The sequence below is a fragment of the Taudactylus pleione genome, unplaced genomic scaffold, assembly GCF_031769625.1.
Source record: "Taudactylus pleione unplaced genomic scaffold, aTauple2 ptg000053l, whole genome shotgun sequence".
NCBI lineage: Eukaryota > Metazoa > Chordata > Amphibia > Anura > Myobatrachidae > Taudactylus > Taudactylus pleione.
Window position 1 is genome coordinate 22,628,643 of NW_028284455.1, and position 22,732 is coordinate 22,651,374.

General features: G+C 44.5%; 1 protein-coding gene across 3 annotated transcripts in view; it reads right to left on the minus strand.

Annotated features, from left to right (window-relative positions):
- Positions 1–22,732, minus strand: part of NEK10 (NIMA related kinase 10) — a 347,660-nt gene that overhangs the window by 81,146 nt on the left and 243,782 nt on the right. For all 3 annotated transcript variants that reach the window (XM_088463509.1, XM_088463508.1, XM_088463507.1), the window contains exons 28-29: positions 15,535–15,609; positions 1,344–1,395 (exon numbers count right to left, since the gene is read on the minus strand). In XM_088463509.1, the coding sequence (XP_088319635.1) occupies positions 1,344–1,395; positions 15,535–15,609 (127 nt within the window). The remainder of the gene's footprint in view (positions 1–1,343; positions 1,396–15,534; positions 15,610–22,732) is intronic.

Here is a 22,732-nt window from a genome sequence, read left to right on the forward strand (position 1 = left end):
TCAGTGACTACCCTTGATTGCAGGTTATAAATATTACGAATTTTTCTTTTTCTACTGCCCTAGGGGATTACTGCTATATCTCATTACTGTATGATCCCGTACTATTGGATTATACTGCATTGCACTTTATATCCAGAATTCTATACAAATCCATCAGCTTCTTTTTGCACTTTACTACTGTATGAGCCTATGTCAATTTATACCGAATTGCACTTTATGCACAGAATTTCATATAATTACATCAGCTTCTTTTTGCGATCAACCACCCTATAGGAACCTTTATTATACCAGATAGAATTTACTATACTGGTTGTGACCGGATTTTTTGGACATATTGTATGATACATGATCCAAGAACATTATATACTATCTTAATATATTTTCTCACTATCGATTAATATTTATTTTAGATAAGTAGGTTGAATTAAAAGTTAAGTTTTAATATTTACATAACACACTAGTTACACAAGAGTGCCCCAAAAAGGAATTTTCTTTCATTTGCCTTTGCAAAATACCTACCAGATATACGAATATATTAATTCCTGGTATTGATATGGATATGAACCAAGTATAACTTACAGTTGGTTATATTATACTATACACTATATTTATCATTCCTGTGCGGGATCTATTTTTCCACTTTCCCTGTTTCCCAATCATTATATAGAAAATACATGCGGTCAATGCCTGGACCTGCACCGCGATAAATAGGCGAAGCAGGTCCATGCATTTAACGGCCGTTAGCCGCCCCATCATACATCTCCCCCTCTATGCAGTAGCAGAGAAAATCCAATACAAACAGAAGTGCTTATATTAGGTTAGTTCTGGTGGCAGGGGTGTAAGCGGAGATGTTGCCCATAGCAACCAATCAGATTCTACTTAACATTTATCTAGCACTTTCTAGAAGATAATAGCTAGAATCTGATTGGTTGCTATGGGCAACATATCCACTTCTACAAACCTGCACTTTAGTAAATATACCCCATAGTTTTAAAAATAGATGCAGATATTGTAAACTGGCTCTATAGTTGATAAAAACAGACATAAATTGTAAGCGAAAGCCTTTAAAATGAAATATCCCACATAGGCATCCCAATCCTTTCTGCCTGGTGGGATGGCACTTGCACACTTTCATACCCAACTGGTCACTCCAGTTTCTGATCACTCATTGAAGGAGCCCGTGTCTTACATAGCAGGTGAAATAGGACAAGAAATAATCTTCTGTCTCTATTTCCTCATGTTGTTAGTTCATTGGCTCATTCCTGCTGGAAGTGGACAGCGACCAGATGGGGATATAAGAGAGATGAGCTCATGGTATATGAGCTCATGTCCTATAAACACACCTTGATTGTGATATTTCTTCTCCAGAAGCGCTGATACTTCGTTTTAATGTGCCTGAAAAAAAACATATTTGCAATATTAATATAGTTTTTATATACAGTATATGTATGACAGACAGCATGCTGAGCCCAGCATACAAAATAGAAAATCTTTCACAAATGGATACAATACTTTTATACTGTAGATCATTTGTGCTTGTGGCCTTGTATGGTTCTTCAACCTACATTCTATACAACTGCATATACTGAATTGTCTATCTCTACTTTCCCTGTGCAGTTTGTCTTTAATGCTCAGCTTATCTGTCTGCCTCCATCCTGTTTCACGAAGGCCATTGTCAGTATTAAATAGAATATTTAGTACACATGAAATGAGTATTATATTCAGCCACATAGGACAAGGGACTGTCCTGCTTTTCAATCACTTTGCAAACTAATCTTTTTTTAAAATGGTGCGATTTCTACTTTCTATTCTTCCTTCAATCAGTTTCTGCCCCACAGTACATCATGGGCTATTTATAGGTGAGGGGAATTTCAGGCGTCCAGGTGGGATGTATTTCAGTGATACATAGGAAATCATAATTCCAATATTTATCGCAGACACTTGTATCAAGTAATGAATTATTTCAGGAAAGATTGATATAAACTGTAAAGTTACAATGTCATGTTTTGTTTTTGAATATTTATATTTGTCTCATATGTGTGAGTCAATGTACATACAGTAAATGGAGAATGTAATGTGACAGCTTTTCATGCAGAATTCCCAGTTGAAAAATGTGACTTTGTCCATGTCAGTGACCTTCTTATATTTAAATGACAGGCGAAGTTTCTTACAAGCTTGAAGTAATGTCTTCCATATGACCTACTTACAGTAGTGATAGAGATCTGACCTAACAAATAGCATGATCTGTATTTCACTTTTATGTGTCTTTATTAAACACCTAGCTCAAAGATTCAGTTTCTATTGGAAAAACATATAACCGCTCTTTGGGATCGATTCAGACCGCCTCGCTAGATGCGTACGCTCGCTAGATGCATATGCAAATTCGGCTAAGTGACAGCACGGCAGCCGATCGCACAGCAAGGCATTAACACGCCCACTTTGTCTTGGCATGCGATCACTCTGTGTATGCAGACGCCCACCAGCCTGTCCTAAGACGCCCACTTGCGCACGTCATCTCCAGGATGTGTATGCAACCATCGGAAGCGAACGCAGCGCTGGAGGTTGACCATAACCTACCGCAAGCACTGCGAGCATTTCAGTGTAAAACTCAGCCAGGTGACGTGTACTATGACGCTACATCTTAATTATGCACGCCTCTGAAATGGCGTTAAGACGCTCAGGCACGCCTGCGTTTGTAACTCCACTCCCCGTTTTCACTAGTGATGTCAGTGGGGCCGGACTCAGACGGTAGGCGTTCCCATGGGAACGCCTCCGTCTGGCAGCCACGCCCCTGGCACGCCCACCAAAGGGGGCGTGCTGTCACTCACCATTAACAGCATGCCCCCTTTGGAGCGAGACCCATAACGACGGCTTGGCTGTCGTTATTCGGGTCTCGCGCATGCGCACGACGGAGCTCCCTCCGGCGTGCGTATGCGCAATTCGGCACCATCGACCCGCTTGCGAGCGTCCTGCGCTCGCGACCAGGTCTGAATAACCCCCTGAATACAATACGTCTAACCCACCCACTGTGTTAGCATCCGTATAGGCGGCTGTCATCATTAGTATTGGAATCTTCCCCAGCCCTATAATTGGTGTAAATTGTCAATCGGAGTCGGATTACTATGCAAAATAGGTTTCTTGGGGGGCTGTATGGATGGGGCAGGTGTTTAGGATTGCAGGTGCATGCAGCAGGTGGATTTTTCAAATTGTTTAGAAGTGCACTTTAGAGACACAAAAATAAGCTAGCACCCATTTTCCAGCACCCCAAACTTGACTGGACTATTTATTTCAACCAAAAAATACTGTTTTCTATCATTCTTCACCACTTTTACAAATATGCTTCTAGAAAGCATTTACCACAACTTAAGGACACAAAGTACGTTTATTAGGACTAATAGTACACATCTGTATGATTTCCAGTATCAGAGCGTCTTATTTTGGGGTATAGACTGATTCCATCAATGTATTCAGAACTTTCCGCCTGTTATGCATTCGCCTATTTGCGTTTTCGCCTGTTCTGTAATTGTATAGGGCGAAACTCAGGCATGTGCATGGCGAATGCGGCAGAAAGTACAACAGTCAAAAAGTCCCAGACTTTTCGCGGTTAATTGAATATGGGCCTAAGACGTATGCGCAGTAAGGAAAAAATAGCAGATTCCACACAATATCAGTCATTAAGAAAGAAGTGTATAATTGGGGCTCACAGTGCGAACAACATTTTTATATACAGTAGGATGCGCTTAGGTTTCCAAGATGCCAAGTGTAAATTGCAACTAAGGGGGGGCTAGGGGGCATGTGCCCTGGGGCATCGGATTTGAAGGGGCACCAGTGCGGCTGCAGTCACCCTGTTGGCACTGTCTAATCTGACGCCGCCACCGGCTCTTGTCAGCGCCATTACAGTATTCACAGTTACTGTTGGGAGCCCCAGTCTCCCAGAACCCTGGTGCCAAGCGTGATGACGTCACACTGCGTGACGTTATCACGCATGGCATTCTTGGAGCTGCCAAGAAAAGAGGGGGCAGAGGAGCCCTCAAACACCAGTTTGCTGCAGCCTCAGCCAGCCTGCCTGCTGACTGACTCTGAGCCCTGATGCTGTAGGGACACGGAGGCATAATGTGTAAGGAGCATTACTGTGGCATGTGTTATAAGGGGCATTACTGTGTGGCATAATGTGTAAAGGGCATTACCATGTCATTAAATCACACACCCTTTTTGGGAGCGCGGGGGGGGTTGCCAAATTACTGCCATGCCCCAGGTGACAAAAATCTTAGTTCGGTCCTGATTTAAGACATAAATAAGGCTGGAATGAGCTGCATATTAGATAATAGAAAAAGGTGTTGGCAAGAGTGTGATAGTAGGCAGGACATCAGGACATAAAGGGGTATTTATTTTATTGGTTTCGCAATGCAGATTTCTAGATGGACCCATAATATCAGACATACTGTATAGTTGCAGATGGGGCAGTCCTGAGTATGCACTTATGTCAAACTTACCGACTTTGTGGCAGCCCCCTCCGGGAGGGGTCTTCCAGGTAAGTGTGGCAAAGGGAGGTTTAATTGGGCGGTGCGGCACAGACCCCGGCTTTACAATACGGATACTACCGCCATTGTAAAGCAGGGGGCAGGGCTACGATGGCCCGCCCACTTTCACTAACTAAGTGGGTGCTGGCATGGGGAGGGCACAGGGGGTGGCGGTCCTTCTGGGAGACTTGCCTACTCTTGCGAGGGACCGGTAGCGGAACCCGATTTTCTGAGGCTCCCGGCCGTCCCGGGAGAGTAGGCAAGTATGACTTATGTATGTCCTTATGTATAAGCGTAGCAAATATAAAGATACATCTGTGCAACATGATACACACTACAAGAGTGCAAGTGTTCCAGTTAATAAATTAGGTGACTATTTCTTTACTGTCCTCACATAGGGCCTGATTCAGAGATGGACGGAATTGCTCAGACGCACACAAGCGGCTGTGCAATTCCGTCCATTTAAAATGCAAATGTAAAAGGAGGTGTCACACACCCCCTTGCTGCATTTGCGTGATCCCAGCGCTGTGACCCAGATCGCAGCCTGGGGTCACAATCAAAACAATTGCGACCATCGGTCGCGATTGTTGTCGATGTTCCATTGGCCAGGCTGCGGGAGCTAAAGCTTCCCATAGCCTGGACAGGTCCTGGCAGCTTGCGAGGCCAGAAAGTCTGCATGCACCCATGCAGACCCTGGCCTCGTCCCTCCCGGAAAACGGCGGTGACACTGCCCGTTTCCGGGAATGCTGCCTGGAAACTCCCCCCTTTCTGCCTCCCAAACACCTCAGCCTGTCAATCAGGCTGCGGATGGGGCACACTGCGAGTGGGCTCGCAGTCGGAGGGCTGCGCATGTGCTGTCCTCCAAACATCGGAGATGTGCGCTAACCATCGGGTTAGCGTACATCTCTGAATCAGGCCCATAGTACATACCCAAAACTCCAGTTAGTGAGTCCCAAGTTTTCTCATGGTGGACCAGTATGCTCCTACATTCTATCTGGGCCCTGTCCAATGTATCTATTGTTCCATCTTCCTATACTCCCTTCTCATCCTCTCAAACCCCCGCTTCCCTTCCCCTGCAGATTTGTCTCCTGCCTCCTTTCTGTATCTTCTCCCAGTGCATTCTCTGTTGTGCACGCATAATCAGAGTTATGGTATAACATACATTAGATAACCTTTTTTGTTCGAGGTCCATACGGTCCACAGAATCTACCTTGGGGTATGTAGTGGAAACGATCCATTGCACAAAACATCTTCTAGCTTTGCAGCTCCCAGCATGCATCGGTCCTTATCCCCCAGGCACAGGCATTCAGTTTGTAAACAAACCTAACGGCAAGAGACGGAAAGTGGAGAAGGAAGTACATTCAATCCCCACATTCAATCTGTCTCTAAATCCTGTTACATGCATCTAAGAAACATAGCCAAAATTCGATCATATCTTACTCAAGACACTGCAAAAACTCTTATACACGCACTCATAATTTCCCGCATTGACTATTGCAATAGTCTCCTTATTGGTCTTCCCAAAAACAGGCTCTCCCCACTACAATCCATTTTGAATGCAGCTGCGAGGTTGATCTTTCTCACCAAACGTTCAGTGTCTGCTGATCCACTCTGTCAGTCCCTCCATTGGCTGCCAGTCTTCTACCGTATTCAATTTAAAATACTTGCACTCACACATAAAGCTATTAACCAAACCACACCAACATACATCTCTTCACTTATCTCAAAATATCTTCCAACCCGACATCTCCGTTCTGCACAAGATCTGCGTCTCTCATCCCCGCGCATTACTTGTTCCCATGCACGGTTACAGGACTTTTTTCGGGCTGCACCCACCCTGTGGAATGCCCTCCCATGCACAATAAGACTTTCCACTAGTTTCCAAACATTCAAGCGTTCTCTGAAAACTCACCTCTTTAGACAAGCTTATCAGATTCCAGGACCGCCCACCTAACCTTTTATAGCTCCCTATCTAACTCTCTTCTTATAGTAAACACTTATCACATCTTCTCTTTCTTCAATTGAACATCCTCCTAACCCTAGGCCAACTTTCCAGTGTGATTGGATTATACAGCCCACCAAGAATATCTGCAATTGGGCTGGACCTATTTGCAATAGCACCTCTCCTTGTGTATCAACACCTATTTCCCTATAGATTGTAAGCTTGTGAGCAGGGCCCTCTTACCCTTATGTATGTCATGTATGTATGTCTTTTACAACCCAGTATAATGTTAATCTTGATTCAAATTGTAAAGCGCAACGGAATTTGCTGCGCTATATAAGAAACTGTTAATAAATAAATAAATAAAATAAGTACATCGCACATAAGAAACACTCCACATATGAAGAGGGAATCAGTGATACGAAAAAAAAGAAATAAAACAGATCCCAACTGAGGCCAGGTGCATCAGGGAGGGTGCTCTGTGGACCCTATGGACCTCGAAGAAAAGAGTTATCTAAGGTATGTTATACCATAACTCTGATTTTCTTCTTCAGGGTCCATAGGGTCCACAGAATCTACCTTGGGGACATCCTAAAGCAGTTCCCCTAAGGGTGGGGATGCTCCTACGCACAGAGGAGTATCCGTTGCCCAAAGGAAGCATCCTGGGAGGCAAAGGTATCAAATGCATAGAATTTGATAAAAGTATTGACGGAAGACCAAGTGGCTGCCTTGCACAGCTGTTCAGGCGAGGCGCCATGTCTAACTGCCCACGACGGTCCAACAGACCGAGTAGAATGTGCTGTCACCTTTTTAGGAACAGGGAGATCAGCCTGTGTATAGACCTTAGAAATAGTCGTACGCAGCCAGCGAGCCAAAGTCTGCTTGTCTGCAGGCCAGCCTCGTTTGTGAAACCAATATATCACAAAGAGTGAATCTGATTTCCTGATGGAGCTGGTACAATCCACGTAGATACAAAGGGCTCGAAGCTTCACCTGTAGACAGGTCTGAAGACTGAAAGGCCAGAACTACAATATCCTCATTTATATGGAAACGGGAAACCACCTTTGGAAGGTAACCCGCCTTAGTACGGAGAACAGCTCTATTTTGATGGAAAATCCAATATGGAGAGCGACATGACAGAGCTGCCAAGTCAAACTCTACGAGCCGAGGAGATAACGAGGAGAAAAAGTGTCTTCGCTGTCAACCATCTTACGTCCACCTTATCCAAAGTTTCAAAGGGAGCCGTCTGCAATGCTCTGAGAACCAAAGTCAAATCCCACGGTGCCACCGAAGGGAAAAATGGAGGTTGCAGCCGGAGAACCCCCTGCAAGAATGTTCTAACATCTGGCAGAGGGGCAATTCTGTATTGGAACAAAACTGACAATGCAGAAAACTGAAGTCTCAAGGTATCCAGGTGAAGAGCTAAGTCTAATCCTGCCTGAAGAAAAGCAAGTATTCTTGCAACCAAAGAAAAAATGAACGCGAAATTTTGTGATAGATGTGGGCAGAAGCAGGCTTCCTTGCCCTCAGCATCGTCTGAATCACAGAGGCCGAAAAACAAATCCTGATATAGGAAGGGACCCTGCACTAGCCAATCTGGCCTTAGAGGCAGTGGACTGTCTATGGATAGATATGTCAGGTCGGACAACCAATGCCTCCTGTGCCAGGCAGGGGCCATTAGTATTATCCTGCCGCCTTCCTGCTTGAACTTTCTGACAACCGTTGGGAGGAGGGAGATTTGAGGAAACAGGTATGCCAACCTGAAATCCCATCTCACAGCCAGAGCATCCATGAAGGCGGCTGAGGGGTCCCTTGTTCTGGACCCGTACCTGGGGACTTTGTAATTGTGACGTGACGCTATGAGGTCTACATCCGGTACTCCCCACTTGTCCACCAGGACTTGAAAGACATCTGGATGAAGAGCCCATTCTCCGGCGTATATTTCCTAGCAACTTAGAAAGTCCGCTTCCTAGTTGAGAACACCTGGGATGAATAATACCGAGTTAGCTGGAAGATGGCCTTCTGCACACAGCAGAGTGTGCCTCCTTAATGGTTGAGGCAGGCCACTGCTGTCGTGGTGTCAGACTGAACCTGGACCGGCCTGCCTTGTAGGATGTTCTGTGCCAGTATGAGTGTTCTGTGCACTGCCCGAAGCTCCAAGATATTTATTGGTAGGAAACTTTCCTGAACCGTCCACCTTCCCTGAAGGTGTGATGGCCTGTCACTGCTCCCCATTCTCGCATGCTTGCATCTGTGGTGAGGAGTACCCAATCCGGGACCCATAGCAGATGACCCATATTTAAAAGAGTCATCTCCAGCCAAGTAAGGGAGAGCCGGACCTCTGGCGAGATGCAGATCATCTGAGACTTTATCCGATGATACTGACAATCCCAATGAGCCAGAATCCAATTCTGCATGGACATGGAGTGGAACTGGGATAAGCCACCAAGTCAAATGTGGATACCATGGAGCTCAGCAGCTGCATTGCCAAGTGTACTGACACTCTTTGCTTGCAGAGAAGACTGTGCACACGAGAATGTAGTGCCACAATGTTGTCCTCTGGTAGAAGAATCCTCTGTCCCAGAGAATCCAGCAGCGCACACCATCTGCTGGGCTGGAGAAAGAGAGGACTTTTTCCAATTTATTATCCAGCCATGCTCTTGTAGGCAGACAATGGTCATCTGGAGATGACATTGTAACACCTCCTGAGATTGTGCTAATATCAGGAGGTCATCCAAATATGGCAGTATCCTGACTCCTTGTCATCTGAGATGAGCCGTCATGTCTGCCATTATCTTGGTAAATACCTGAGGGGCTGTGGCCAGCCTGAAGGGTAGAGCCTGAAATTGGTAATGTTGCTGATCTACCAGCAATCTCAAAAACCTTTGGTGGGATTGTGCAGTTGGAACATGCAGCTATGCATCCTATGTCCAGGGAGACCATGAAATCCCAAGTCTCCATCACCAGCATAATTGACCATAGGGTTTCCATACGGAATTTTGGCACATAGATGAACCTGAGAGACTTCAGATTCAGGATACGGCAATGTGACCCATTTGGTTTTGTATCAAAAATAAATTTTAATAACAACCCTTACCCTGTTGCATCACAGCAACGGGGACTATGACTCCTGACTTCAGGAGGGCCCCAATAGACTCCCGGTAGGCCGAAGCCCTGACCGGGTCTAAAGGAAGGTTTTTATCCACAAACCTCTGAGGGGGATGCCTAAGGAACGTGATTGCATAACCCTGAGAGACCAGCTCTCGAACACAGGCATCCGTAGTTGTCTGATACCAGGCCTGGGAGAACTGTAAAAGTCGTCTTCTAATCTTGAGACCCCCCAGGGGGAGGCCAGCCCCATCAGACAGTAGACTTACTATGTGGCTAGGAGGCAGGACGTTTGCTTGACCAAGATTTCTTGCGCTGACATGTCTTGCAGGCATGACTCTGTCTAGAGGAAGACTGACCCTTCGCCCTACTCTGTGGGAGAAAGGATCGAGCTATCGACTGCCTAAGTTTAGGGGTAGTCGTAGATGGCAATTCAGCCGACTTCGGTGTTGCCAGAGAAGTCATTATGTCATCCAGCTCTGGTTCAAACAGTGCCTTCCCTGCAAAAGGCAAAGATTCAAGAGCCTTCTTGGATCCTGCATCCACCTTCCAGGTTTTTAGCCAAAGGGATCTTCGAGCTGCAGCTGATGTCGGCGAGACCCTAGAAGCCAAAATACGTGTGTCACTGACCTCTTCCCCCATATACACAGCTGCTTTCTGCATCTGATAGATAAAAGACTGCTGTTCTCTGGTAGCCTCAGGCATAGTACTTTCCAGAGATGTTGTCCATTTTTCCATAGCTTTGGTTACCCAGGCTACAGCCATAGCTGTCTGATAATAGCTCCAGATAATGAAAAGATTGATTTAAAATAATTGTCAAGCTTTTTATCTGTAACCTTTTTTAAAGAGGATGCTGCAGGAATGGGTAATGTAGTGCTCCTAATCAACCTCGTGACATGAGCATCTATCGTTGGGGGAACTTCCCAATTGTTACACTCACCAAGTGCAAATGGGTACTGAGAGGTTATATTTCTTGTAGCATGGAAATGCTTCCCAGGAGTACTCCATGCCTCAGGCATAAGATTTGTCAGGTGCTCAGACTGAGCAAAATAATCCTTAGCCACCTTTTGACGCCTAAAGACCATCTTGGCTGTCGGCGGGGCCTCCTCTTCCTCTATACTGAGGACAGATCTAACCGCTCTCACCAGAGAGGGGACATCCACAAGAGACTGATGGTCTTCTTCTACTGAGTAAGATCCAGAACTCTGAGTATCAGAGTCTGAAGAGGAGTCCGGGCCATCATGAGGCAACTGATGGGAACCTCTCTTATGTCCCTACTTTGCCACCACTTGTCTATCTGGCTGCTGAGGAGCTATAGGCGGCATACTCTGACTAGAGTGAGCAGTAGAATTAACCCAACAGGAATTCATGGGGGGCATATATATAGAAGGATGTAACTGCTGTGACTACCCAATAGCATGGGGAAATACTGCAGCCAGAACCCGCGCTTCTGCGACTTTGTCCACTAGGTGCGACAAAACTTGATACCACCCAGGTGGTTCTAGTGCAGGAGCTCTAGATGTAGTGGCTTGAACAGGTAGCTGTTTACAACAGAGGCTACATAATCCATCCAGGTTAACATCCTGCTCAGACAGACCTGCCTAATGAGACAGACATGATCTTAGTACTGGCATATCATCCGTCTTACCTACACCTTTAGACATGACAAATGTATAAATGGTGTAAGGTGTACAGTATAAATGCGATGTGACCCCTATCAATGAAACCCCCCACACCTTTCAGATGGATGAGGAGAAACACAGTATAACTGACAGTTTGGAAACAAAATGGCAGTACAATACATCAGCTAGCATTAAAGTCACATACAATGCATAAATACGCACAATTGCTATTGCAATGGACTCTGAATCAACTAGCCAGCCCCGGAGGGGTAATGGTAGGATATAGAGTGCTACATACCAGACCCAAAGGAGAGGTATACAGGGAGACTGACCAAGCTCTGAGACCAACAGCTACAGCAGTACACGCACACAAACGCAATCTGCGAGCATCTCACCACGAGGTGGTCAAATATAGCAAACCAGACGCTAAAATCCGTACTGGAAGTTGTGTCTGTGTTGGGGGAGGAGTGGCCGGGGGAGCGCCTTTCTCCCCTAAGCTGCGATTTTGATGGCACGGGTACACTGGCCTCATAGAAGTAGACGCTTACTAGTGCACTCTAGTGCGTCTACTACCCATCCCCGGCGACAGATGATAAGGACAAGGCCGCCTTAGTGAGTAAATGTCACACGAGACCTTCACCCACAGCTGCACCCGATGCGTATCCTACACCGGATGCTAGGACTGCAGCGCACTTACCTGTCAGCTCCGTGCCAGACCTGCAGTCTGGACCTCAGAACAGGCACTAGCTAAGTCACGCCGAGGCCCGCTGAGAACCTCAGGGCATATAGCGGTACTAGTGTTTTCGGCCCTGGTGGAGGTAGTAGGAGTCGCAGTATCTGCGTCCTGGTACTGCTAAACTCAGTAGTTCAGAAATGAAATAAATCATAAAAGAAAAAAGCCTGGGACTGCCTAGGCAGTCCCGCTGTATAACAGGTGCGTCTGGATACTTGCCGTGCACCAAACTGAATGCCTGTGGCTGGGGGTGGGGTGTATAGGGAGGAGGACCGATGCATGCTGGGAGCTGCAAAGCTAGAAGTTGTTTGGTGCAATGGATCGTTTCCACTACATACCCCAAGGTAGAATCTGTGGACCCTATGGACCCTGAAGAAGAAAGACAGCTTTACACAAAAGCTGGAAATTAGGATTACCTATATACCAAGCACACAGTTGGCTTTCCTACTTGAAACATTTGCTTTTTCAATTTATGAATCAATAAACCACTTTTTAATCATTGTACACACTTTTTCCTTTTAGCAACTAAACTAGTAATAATGATTTTACTTTATCATAAGTCTTCTTGCAGATGAAGCACAGAGTTCATACAAAGGAAACGCACAGACAAGAACATACTGTGTATCATTCCTATAAGTTGCCTATTTAAACCCTGGGGCTCACCAGTGCACAACATGGATTCTAGTATATGAGATAATGATAGGAGGGGATGTAGTCAGTATCCCGGCGTGCGGGATGGTGACTGTCAAAATACCGGCGCCAGAATACCGACAGCATCGGGATCCCTGCTCCAGTAGCCAGACCGCCGGCATCCTGAAGGTAAGTATCGGGGGTTAGGGGAGGGTTAGGTTTAGGGATAGGCACTAGGGGGAGTGTTAGGGTTAGCACTAAGAGGGGAAGGTTAGTTTTAGGGTGCGGGGATGGGGAGGTTAGGTTTAGGCAATAGGGGGGGAGTTAGGTTTAGGCACCGGGCAGGGAAGGGTAGGGGTAAGGGTTAGTGGTAGGATGCTTACCTTGCAGTGTTGGGATTCTGACCGTCAGGATGCCGCTGTCAGTATTCTGACCGGCGGCATCCGAACCACCGGGATCCCATACCCAACCCTGTTAGACCACATAAAACACATGGGCAACAAACTTCTCATTTTTGTTTCTCCATTAATTGTAATACAAGATATATCTTTGATATGAAAGGAGATAAATCATGACACCATGGTTACTTCATGTTTGTTGTTGCAGGAAACTGGAAATATTTTTTTATCATGTGCAATTGTAGAAAGATGATCTAGTATACTAGGCATAATTAATAAATGTTTCCATCACAATCCAGCATGCCATAACATACATTTTACATGGTCTGATCATGCCTGTAAAAGTGAAAACATTCCAAGTAAAACAATCACACTAATGAATAAAATACAAAGCTTTTTTTCTAAACTATTTTAATGGAGAGACATCACAACGCTCAAAATAAGTTCCATTATTCAGTGGTAGAGTGGGACTACATTTGTTACAGCAGTTGTATTCATCTACCGATTATTCTCTCTCTAATTAAATAGTCACAGTTGATAAATTTGAATGTATGATTGTGCTATAGATTTTCTCTTAGATTAATTGGCCCCATGCTGCTTAAGTTTTAGAAACCGTCTCATTTGCATGTTGTTCTGTTGATGCCTTCTTCTGGGAGGAATTTTACTTGTACTGTACATCAACACAACTAAGTTGTTTTTATGACTTTCTAATCTGAATTTTATGTTTCGTCAGATATTCCTCATTCTGACTGCTACATGCATCTTCTTAAAGCCATATACTGGAGAAATGCAGAAGCTTCAAACACTGGAGATTTAAGAATACTGTACCTTTAAACATGGACAATTCTCAAAGAATGGGCCACACAACACCAAGCTTCCTCCCAGAATTTATAAAATCTTCTACAAGCCCCAGTACTAAGGCCCCTATTTAACAAAAAAGTAAAGCTCCAATAAGAGGCTGTCCCATCACTTCACATCCTTTTCTGGCACTGCGTGGCAGAGTCATTTAGCAAAACCTACAGAGGAGGATGGTGGCTGCAAATAAAGCAGCTACACTTGTTAGAGCTTGGTAATGGACCAGAACTCAGGGCCTGATTCATATCCGGTCGCAAGCGCTGTGCGCTCGCAACCGGGTCGATGGTGGGCCAGTGCGCATGCGCACGACGGAGCCGACTCCGTCGTGCGCATGCGCGAGACCCGGATAGCGACGGGCACTCCGTCGCTCCGGGTCTCGCAACAAAGGGGGTGAACTGTCGATGTTGAGTGACAGCTCGCCCCCTTTGGTGGGCGGGCTGGGGGAGTGGCTGCCCAAACGGAGGCATTCCCATGTGAACGCCTCCATTTGGGGGCGTCCCCACTGACATCACGAGTGATGTCAGTGGGAGAGATTTTGACTCTGTTGGAGCCGAAATCTCTCTGGGGCTTGCGGCAACGAGACCCTACCACAAGGGTCTCGTCGCAAGCCCGATGGTCGCGATGGTCTTGACCATCGCGACCATCTTCCTGGCCGCTCGCTATAGCTGTGGGTGGTCAAGAAGGCCGGCCCTGATTCAGAGCGAGTGCTCTGTCAGAGCGTCCGGCTCTGAATCAGGGCCTCAGTCCCCCTAGAGACTAATCGGGACTCTGGTCTGCCACGCTAATTTGCTTTTTTCGGGAGATATCTGGAAAATAACCATGAACCATGACACTTAAAATCATGAGGAAACTGCAGTTTCAGCATAATTTAAGTAAAAAGGTGCTTGATAAACAGGTAGAGGCTAATGATAAAAGAAAAGTAGGACTTTTCCAGAAACTGTTGGTTGAAGACAACACACATTTTGATATAAAGACACTTTAGAATTAGCTGACAGATAATTACTCCCAGACAAGGGAATAACAGGAATGATTACAATATTCATACTCAAATACCGGTAGATAGCTTCAATCCCTCTGTCAATTATAAGTGCTCATTGAAGATGATCAAGTAACGTTATGGTATGTCAACATAAAACTTTTCTATTTTCTTTCTAGAGCACATGTTATACTAGAAGGGAAAAGCTGTATTTTATAGTCATTAGCAAAACACATGCAATGTTAATAAATAGAACTGCAGAGGTACGATACATACCAGACAAATAGTATTTTACATACAAGTTAAAATTCATAATAAATCTTTCACCCCCGTAGAATCTGCTTCCTATCGGCCCAGGTTTGTTTTCTGTAATCTGTAATCCCCTTGCAGTGTGACTTTTGAATGATCTTAAAGAGTAGGACAGTGGCTCAGAGCAGAGACAGCACTCCCATAGAGATGAGTGGTGTCTATGGAAAGATTCATATGGGTGTCTAGGAAGGTGAATGACAGAGCAGGGATGTACATAGGAGAGAACATGTCTGTGTCTACGCTACCACTGTTCATTTAAAGACATTCATGTGTACTTCTTCCATCTTTCTTTGTTGGGCTGCTCTGTTTTCTGATCAACATTCTCAATACATTTGCGCTTCTACCTATATTCATTGAAACTGATTGTCAGCCAGCCATCATTTAAGCACAATGGATCTGAATAGAAATGTTTTACAAATAATAACATGGATGATACTGTACCTGTATTGCAGCCTTTAAAATAGGTTGAGCAACTTGAATGATCAGATGTATCATCTTCAAGTTCAGAAAACACCTCTGGGTGTAAAAAAAGAGTAAATGTTGAAGACAGATAAACATATGTATTAAACAAACAATGACGACCTTAGTGTGCTAGTTAACAAATTAACAGTAGATGTTAAACTAGAATTATATATCCAAAGGCACGGAGATGATGCAAATGATTAAACATTCTGTGTAATGTGCTTTGTATTATGTAGATTATTAAAGAATAATAAATAACAAATAAATTAGTACTGACAGGTAGGGGCGGCAATAAGGGGGGGGTGATATTAATTATCCAGGCCTAGGCTTGTTACAGAGGTCAGACGGGGGCCTGGGTCAGCTGCTGAATGGGACATAGTCCCCATTTGCAATGCACGGCGACGCGCATAGTATTTTTTCACACGCTTCCTATTTGGCCACGCCCCCCAGTACGTGGGCTCTTAATGGCTCTCGACTGCCCTGCTAACAGGAAACAAATAATAGTGTATTAAACCAGGCACCAAGACTAAAATAACAGTGATCTATGCAGTGATTACCAGAATGTACAGATCTGTTCTCATACACTGGGCACCTTACAGAGCTAGAGGCCGGCACGACTGAGACACCCCAAATGGGGTAGCAATTTTTTTTTTCTGATTTTGCATCTTAGTTGCATCACAGATACAGTGAAAACCTGCTCACAGTGTACTAGAGACGCTGGGCTGTGACTTTAACCACATACAGTAGGAATTGGTTTTACACATGTGCAAAGTCGCAGATGAAGCACAACGGAAGTTTGTTACCAACTGTTATGCAATCCTCTAAAATTGTCCTTATCATTGTGCTCCTCTCTTTCTATGATGTGCTCATCGTATAAATCCTTTAGCATTGCTCAATCACTTAATCAAGACTAAAATCAAAGTGAAGGTCATCCCCAAAGCGCACTCTACATAAATGGAAAAACACCCATAAAAATGCTGCTTCTCCATAGATTTTATCTCATTATAATAATCTCGCTTTACAAAAGGAAATATACTTTCTGCATTTCTCCATAAATCCTACTGCATTAATGCATCTACCCCATGCAGTACCCCATGCTGTACTGTGCAGGGTATACCCTCGCTCTGCCAACTCCTCAGCCTGTCCAAAGTACTGCATATACAGCAGTGTCTCCTTCACACTCTATTTCACTAATAATACCAATAACACAACTGATATGATTGTAAAGCTGGCCACACAAGTTTATCTATTATTGCGATTTTACGCAGATTCGCGGCTGCTGTATTATACAAATGCTATTTCGGCTGCCCCCTTGTGCACCAGTGTGCGACAGAGCTGAGACGCCAACTTTCAGTGTTCGTGGACAGTGCATCTGCGTCAGTGATAGTGAACACTCCACCATCGGCACACCATCGCTTGCACTATAGCATATGGCCTGCTCAGTGTTTTCTTGTTCAGTTCCTCTAAACATGGCCTCTGTGGCTGGGGATCTGCATATGGGAACGCAGTAACGCTCACAGATATGCCCTTTTCACTCCCATATGAGATGTCCTTTTTTTCCCAAACACTTTAGGTAACCTCCCAGTCCTCACCCGGGCATGTGCAGTGACTCAATACGCAAAAGTGGTTTCTGTGCATACTCAGCTGAACGCATGCGCTGTATTGGTTTTCAGGACATTTTGCGCATGTGCAGTAGCAAATAATTGCTCAACTGTGCATTGTGTCCACCTCTGAATCAGACCCCATATCATACATAGGCCTTTAGACGAAAGTGCATGAACTACTGTATTGAATTTAGTCAATGCAGGAATGCAGAAAGGTGAACTACAAACTGTATGTGTGATTTGTCTGTCACTCCTTGATAACTGAGCCTTAGTTAACTGTTATTAGTCTTAGTATAAGTATCACTAGCCATGTAGCAGAATAGAGCTTAAGGGCTCGCATTTAAGATGCGGTTGTAGTGTGATACAGTATTTCTGACTAAATTCGCAATAAGCTCTGTCCCTGCGAATTCCCTTCGCACACTTTTCCTGTATTTTTCGGAAAAAATACAGGGAGACTGTGTCTGCACACGCACCAGCCGCCGGTTAGCACAACCCCCCCCCCCCTTGCGACCTCCCCCCGCAAACCTCCCTGCTTCCATTCAACTTACCTCCAGTGATCAGTGCTCCGGTGATGTCCTCTGAGGCTCCGGTCAGCTGACCAGGGTCACAGTGCGGGAGCCAGGGGACCAGCTGACCGGAGCCCCAGAGGACATCACCGTAGCACCGATCACCCTGGTTTCAGGTAAGGTTTTTTTTTTTTTTCAGTGATCAGCTTGTGGTTATTTAGACCACACAGCTGATCACTGGGGCCCGGCTCCCCACTCTGCTCTGCCTGCTAGAGCAGAGCAGGAGTCGGGGAACCGAGGTAACCCTGGATAATGACATCTACAGGATAACGCCATCACCAAGTTGCTAGTTACTATGTATGCGGCTGGACATTGCCTATTTAAACTACGGCGGACCCACAGGTTTTGGTTTTGGCAAAACCACCCTCAAATGTTATGGTTTGGGCAGCTAAACCACCCTCAAGTGTTTTGGTTTGGATTCGGTTTTGCTTTCCTTTAAAAAGAGCTACAATCATGTAATTTGGACCTGTTTACATGCAATCCAAAACCGAGATTCAATTTTAAAGTCAGAGTTCCAAACTTAAAGCAGATCCAAGCAGGGACTCAGGGCACGATTCAGACCCGCTCGCTAGGCTGCGTTTGCACGTAGCCTGCCGATGTCTGCAATGTGCACATGCATCGCAGTGCGGGTGCACGAACCAGTCCATGCGATTGCCCCTTGTGCATAGACGCCTCGCTAGCTTGAGTGACAGGACGAGGCATTTGTGGGTGGTGACAAGGGATGGTCGAAGAAACCGGGATAGTGGTGGTGCGAACGCAGGCATGTCTGAGTGTCTTAACGCCGTTTCAGAGGCGTGCATAATTTAAGGCGCAGCGTCATAGTACATGTCACATGGTTGAATTACACACTGAAGCACTCGCAGTGCTTGCAGTAGGGTATGGTCAGCCACAAGTGGTGCGTACACTACCGATGCTACTCGATGTTACCGATTGTTGCATACACATTCTGGAGATGGGATCGGTATGAAATCGATGCCGGAAGCTCGACAGGACTAGATCCTGACACGGTAAGTATCTCATCTATCCCTAACCTTCCCCCCCCCTAACCCTTTTTTAGGGATACCTAACCCTAACCTCCCCCCAGGGGTGCCCAAACCTTACCCCCCCAACCCGCACCCTAAACCTAACACTCCTGGGGGGTGCCTAAACCTAAGTCCCCCCCCCAGGAGCCCCTAACCTAACCCTCCACCCCCCCCGCGGCTGTCCTCTGCCGCCGCCCGACTTACCTTTGTTCGGTATGCCGGGCGTCATTCTCGCAGCGTAAGGCTAATGATAGGCGTCGGGATTTCGACGTCTATCATTAGTACCTTGCCGGGATATGACAGTCGGGAAGCATTTTTGACCGTCGACTTCCTGACTGCATACCCTGGAGATGACGTGTATATGTGGGCATCTTAAGACAGGCTACAAGTAAAAAAATAGTCCGTTCCTGCGCCCTCAAGTAGGATATGAGAAAATACCTTTACTTCATACAATAAGTAATCATAAAAAATTCAGTCCATATAAATGTTCATTAATTTTTTCCAGACTGAAGCCTGTACAGTCAAATAAATCCATTTTTGACCTCCACCGAGTACAAAAGATGCTCCATATAGTGTAATATTGTTCAAAAATAGACAAATTTATTTGACATATCGAGCAGCAGTTGGAAAGTGCGTATAGCTTGCCACATGGACATTGGATCAGTATGCTGACTTATCTGTTTATCTAGGAACACCAGCAGACCCATCTGTCCATCCCGGGAGACTTTGATGGTTTACTGCACATGCTATCTTGGGTGTCTAGGAAACTGCACCCCAACCACATGGTACGAGGCCATATATATATGTTTTTGGTGACGGAATTTTTTTTAAATATTTGAAACTTGAATTATTGAATTAATAAATTTGTCTATTTTTTAACAATATTACACTATATGGAGCATCTTTGGTTCTCTGTTATGTGATCTGACGGAGCTTTTAGAAGCAAGAGTACTCGGTGGAGGTCAAAAATGGATTTATTTGACTGTACAGGTTTCAGTCTGGAAGAAATTAATGAACATTCATATGGACTGAATTTTTTATGAATATTTATTGTATGAAGTAAAGGTATTTTCAAATATCCTACTAGAGGGCGCAGGAACGTACTATTTTTTTACTTGTATATGTTTGGAGGAGTGTGTGAGACCAGTTCAGTACTATACTGCTGCCTTTTAGTTTTTGAAGCGCCAGTGATCATATACATTTTTTTACAAGTTACTATTGTTTGTGAACACTAGCTGCATCATGTTAGGGTATAGGGATCAAAGTAAGATTTTAGTCAATTCAGTCTTTGATAGTAAAATATCAGAGGTAAATAGAGAAGGGATTAAGGAAGATGAAGTAATACACACGTTAATAAAGCTGGAACAAACTTTATATAAGGAAAGTCGAATATGGTGGGAAGCTGCAACTTTAGAAAAATAATTGCAGAACGTATAATACCAAAAGGTTTAAAAATAGAGAAAAATGCAGCCTCTAAACATGAAAGTAACAAATTTTATGTTAGATGGAATAATACGTTAGAGAATTGTTCAATTATGTTAATGGAATTGATTGTTGAGGAGAGAAGAAAAAATTTAGAGACAATAGAAGATGAAATTGATATATTAACCAATCTTATAGAACCCTTTAGGAAAGTGGAAGAATATCAAAGTATGGAAATAGACATGGAAAATAGGATTGTGAGGAAGGAGAAAGAAATAATTTTAAAGAAAAAAAGTAAATTTATAAGAGATAGAAATCTCCTCAACGATAAAAATCGACATCAAAATGAGGTGGATGAAAACCTGACAGAGGATGAAGAGATATACACCCCAAGACCTAAGAAACTACATTTCAGAGAAATCTCCCTATGTGGGTGTGAAAAAAGTCCAGACAGACATCAGAGAAATGAGCATACTGATCATTTTAGAAACAAACCATATTGGGATAGGAAGAGATATAAGGTCTCATTCAGACCCGATCACAAGCGCCGATGTGCTCGCAACCGGGTCGATGGTAAGCCCTGCGCACGCGCAGCTGCCGCACTGCGTGTGCGCAAGCCCCAGAGCGAGAGAGAAACTTTCTCGCTAAGGAGCTTGCTACCAAAGGGGCGGCTGTCGATGTTGATCGACAGCTCGCCCCGTTTGGTAGGCGGGTAGCAGGAAGCTCCCTGGGGCTTGCGGTTGACGAGACCCAACCTTAGGGTCTCGTCGCAAGCCCCGATGGTCGCAATGGTCTTGACCATCGCGACCATCACCCTGGTCGCTAGCTAAGCTAAGGGTGGTAACCTACAGCTTAGCTTGCGACCAGAAGGCCACACTAAAAATAAAGAGGCGCCTGTCCTCATTCAGAGAGAGCGATCGCTTCTTGCGACCGCCTCTGAATGAGGGCCATAGTCCCAAAAAATGTAATAGAAACAGATATGGACGAGCTGAGTATGGCAAAACACGGATTGAGTCCTACCCTAGAGGAAGAGATAGGGGATGAAGAAAAGAACATAGAATACCCTACAGGGAGAGAGGTTTTAAAAAAAGGGCAGACATATCGAGCAGCAGTTGGAAAGTGCATATAGCTTGCCACATGAACGTTGGATCGGTATGCTGACTTATCTGTTGTTTATCTAGGAACACCAGCAGACCCATCTGTCCATTCCAGGAGACTTTGATAGTTTACTGCACATGCTATCCTGGGTGTCTAGGAAACTGCACCCCAACCACATGGTACGAGGCCATACATATATGTTTTTGGTGACAGAAATTGTTTTATATATCTGAAACTTGAATTATTAAATTTGTCTATTTTCTAACAATATTACACTATATGGAGCATCTTTTGTTCTCTTTTATGTGACCTGACGGAGCTTTTAGAAGCAAGAGTACTCGGTGGAGGTCAAAAAGGGATTTATTTGACTGTACAGGCTTCAGGCTGGAAGAAATGAATGAACATTCATATGGACTGAATTTTTTATGATTATTTATTGTATTAAGTAAAGGTATTTTCTCATATCCTAATAGAGGGTGCAGGAACGTACTATTTTTTTACTTGTATATGTTTGGAGGAGTGTGTGAGACCACTTCAGTATTATACTGCTGCCTTTCAGTTTTTGAAGCGCCAGTGATCATATACATTTTTTTACATCTTAAGACAGACTGGTGGGCGTCTAAATACACACCGCGATCACATGCCAAAATATAGTGGGCGTGCTAATGTCTTGCTGTGCGATCGCAGGATTTGCAATCTCTGGAAGCATGCAAACGCATCTGAATGGGGGTCTGAATCGGGCCTTCAGTTCTACTTGGAATCCCAAAAGTGATCAGAGTCAGGACTCGATTCGGCTCCGTACCCCTAAGTTCGGATGCGTTCGTTTTTCAGGAAAACTGAACCGCACATTTCTAATTTAAACCCCTTGTATTTTGTAAGAAGTTTTCTCCCAGCTCAAATTTAGAAAAGGACACATATACACGCATGAATTATTTCTGGAACTATTAAACTATGCTTTTTCATCTGATCCAAGGGTACAGATTTTATTATTGCAACAACACCTTCAACTCAGCCAATCCTACAAATTTTCAACCAGTGTCTCATCTCTATTTGCCTCCAAACTCAACAAGTGCAATATGACTATATACATATTTGTACCTTGGGCAAGCAGCCAAACGTTTTTCGGCATTACCAGGTTATTTAATACAATTTTAAAGATGAACAAATTATTTTAGGACAAGGAATCCCTCCTCTTCTTTATCCGTGCAGACTAGTCTGCTCAATTTAGTTAATTTAGATACAAAATATCACCTTCAGGGATAACTGTTTGTCCAAAAATTATTTTACCCTGTCTTTTACTAATTTTATAATAGATGCCAGAAAAATGTCCAAATTAAAAAAGGATTCTCTAGTACAGCTTCACTATGGCTCATATTGTAACGTAAGCACAATGGAATCTCTTGCTCAGCGAAGTTTTGGGTTGGTCAGAAAGATTTCTCATAGGCACTCCCAAGCAATACAGTTC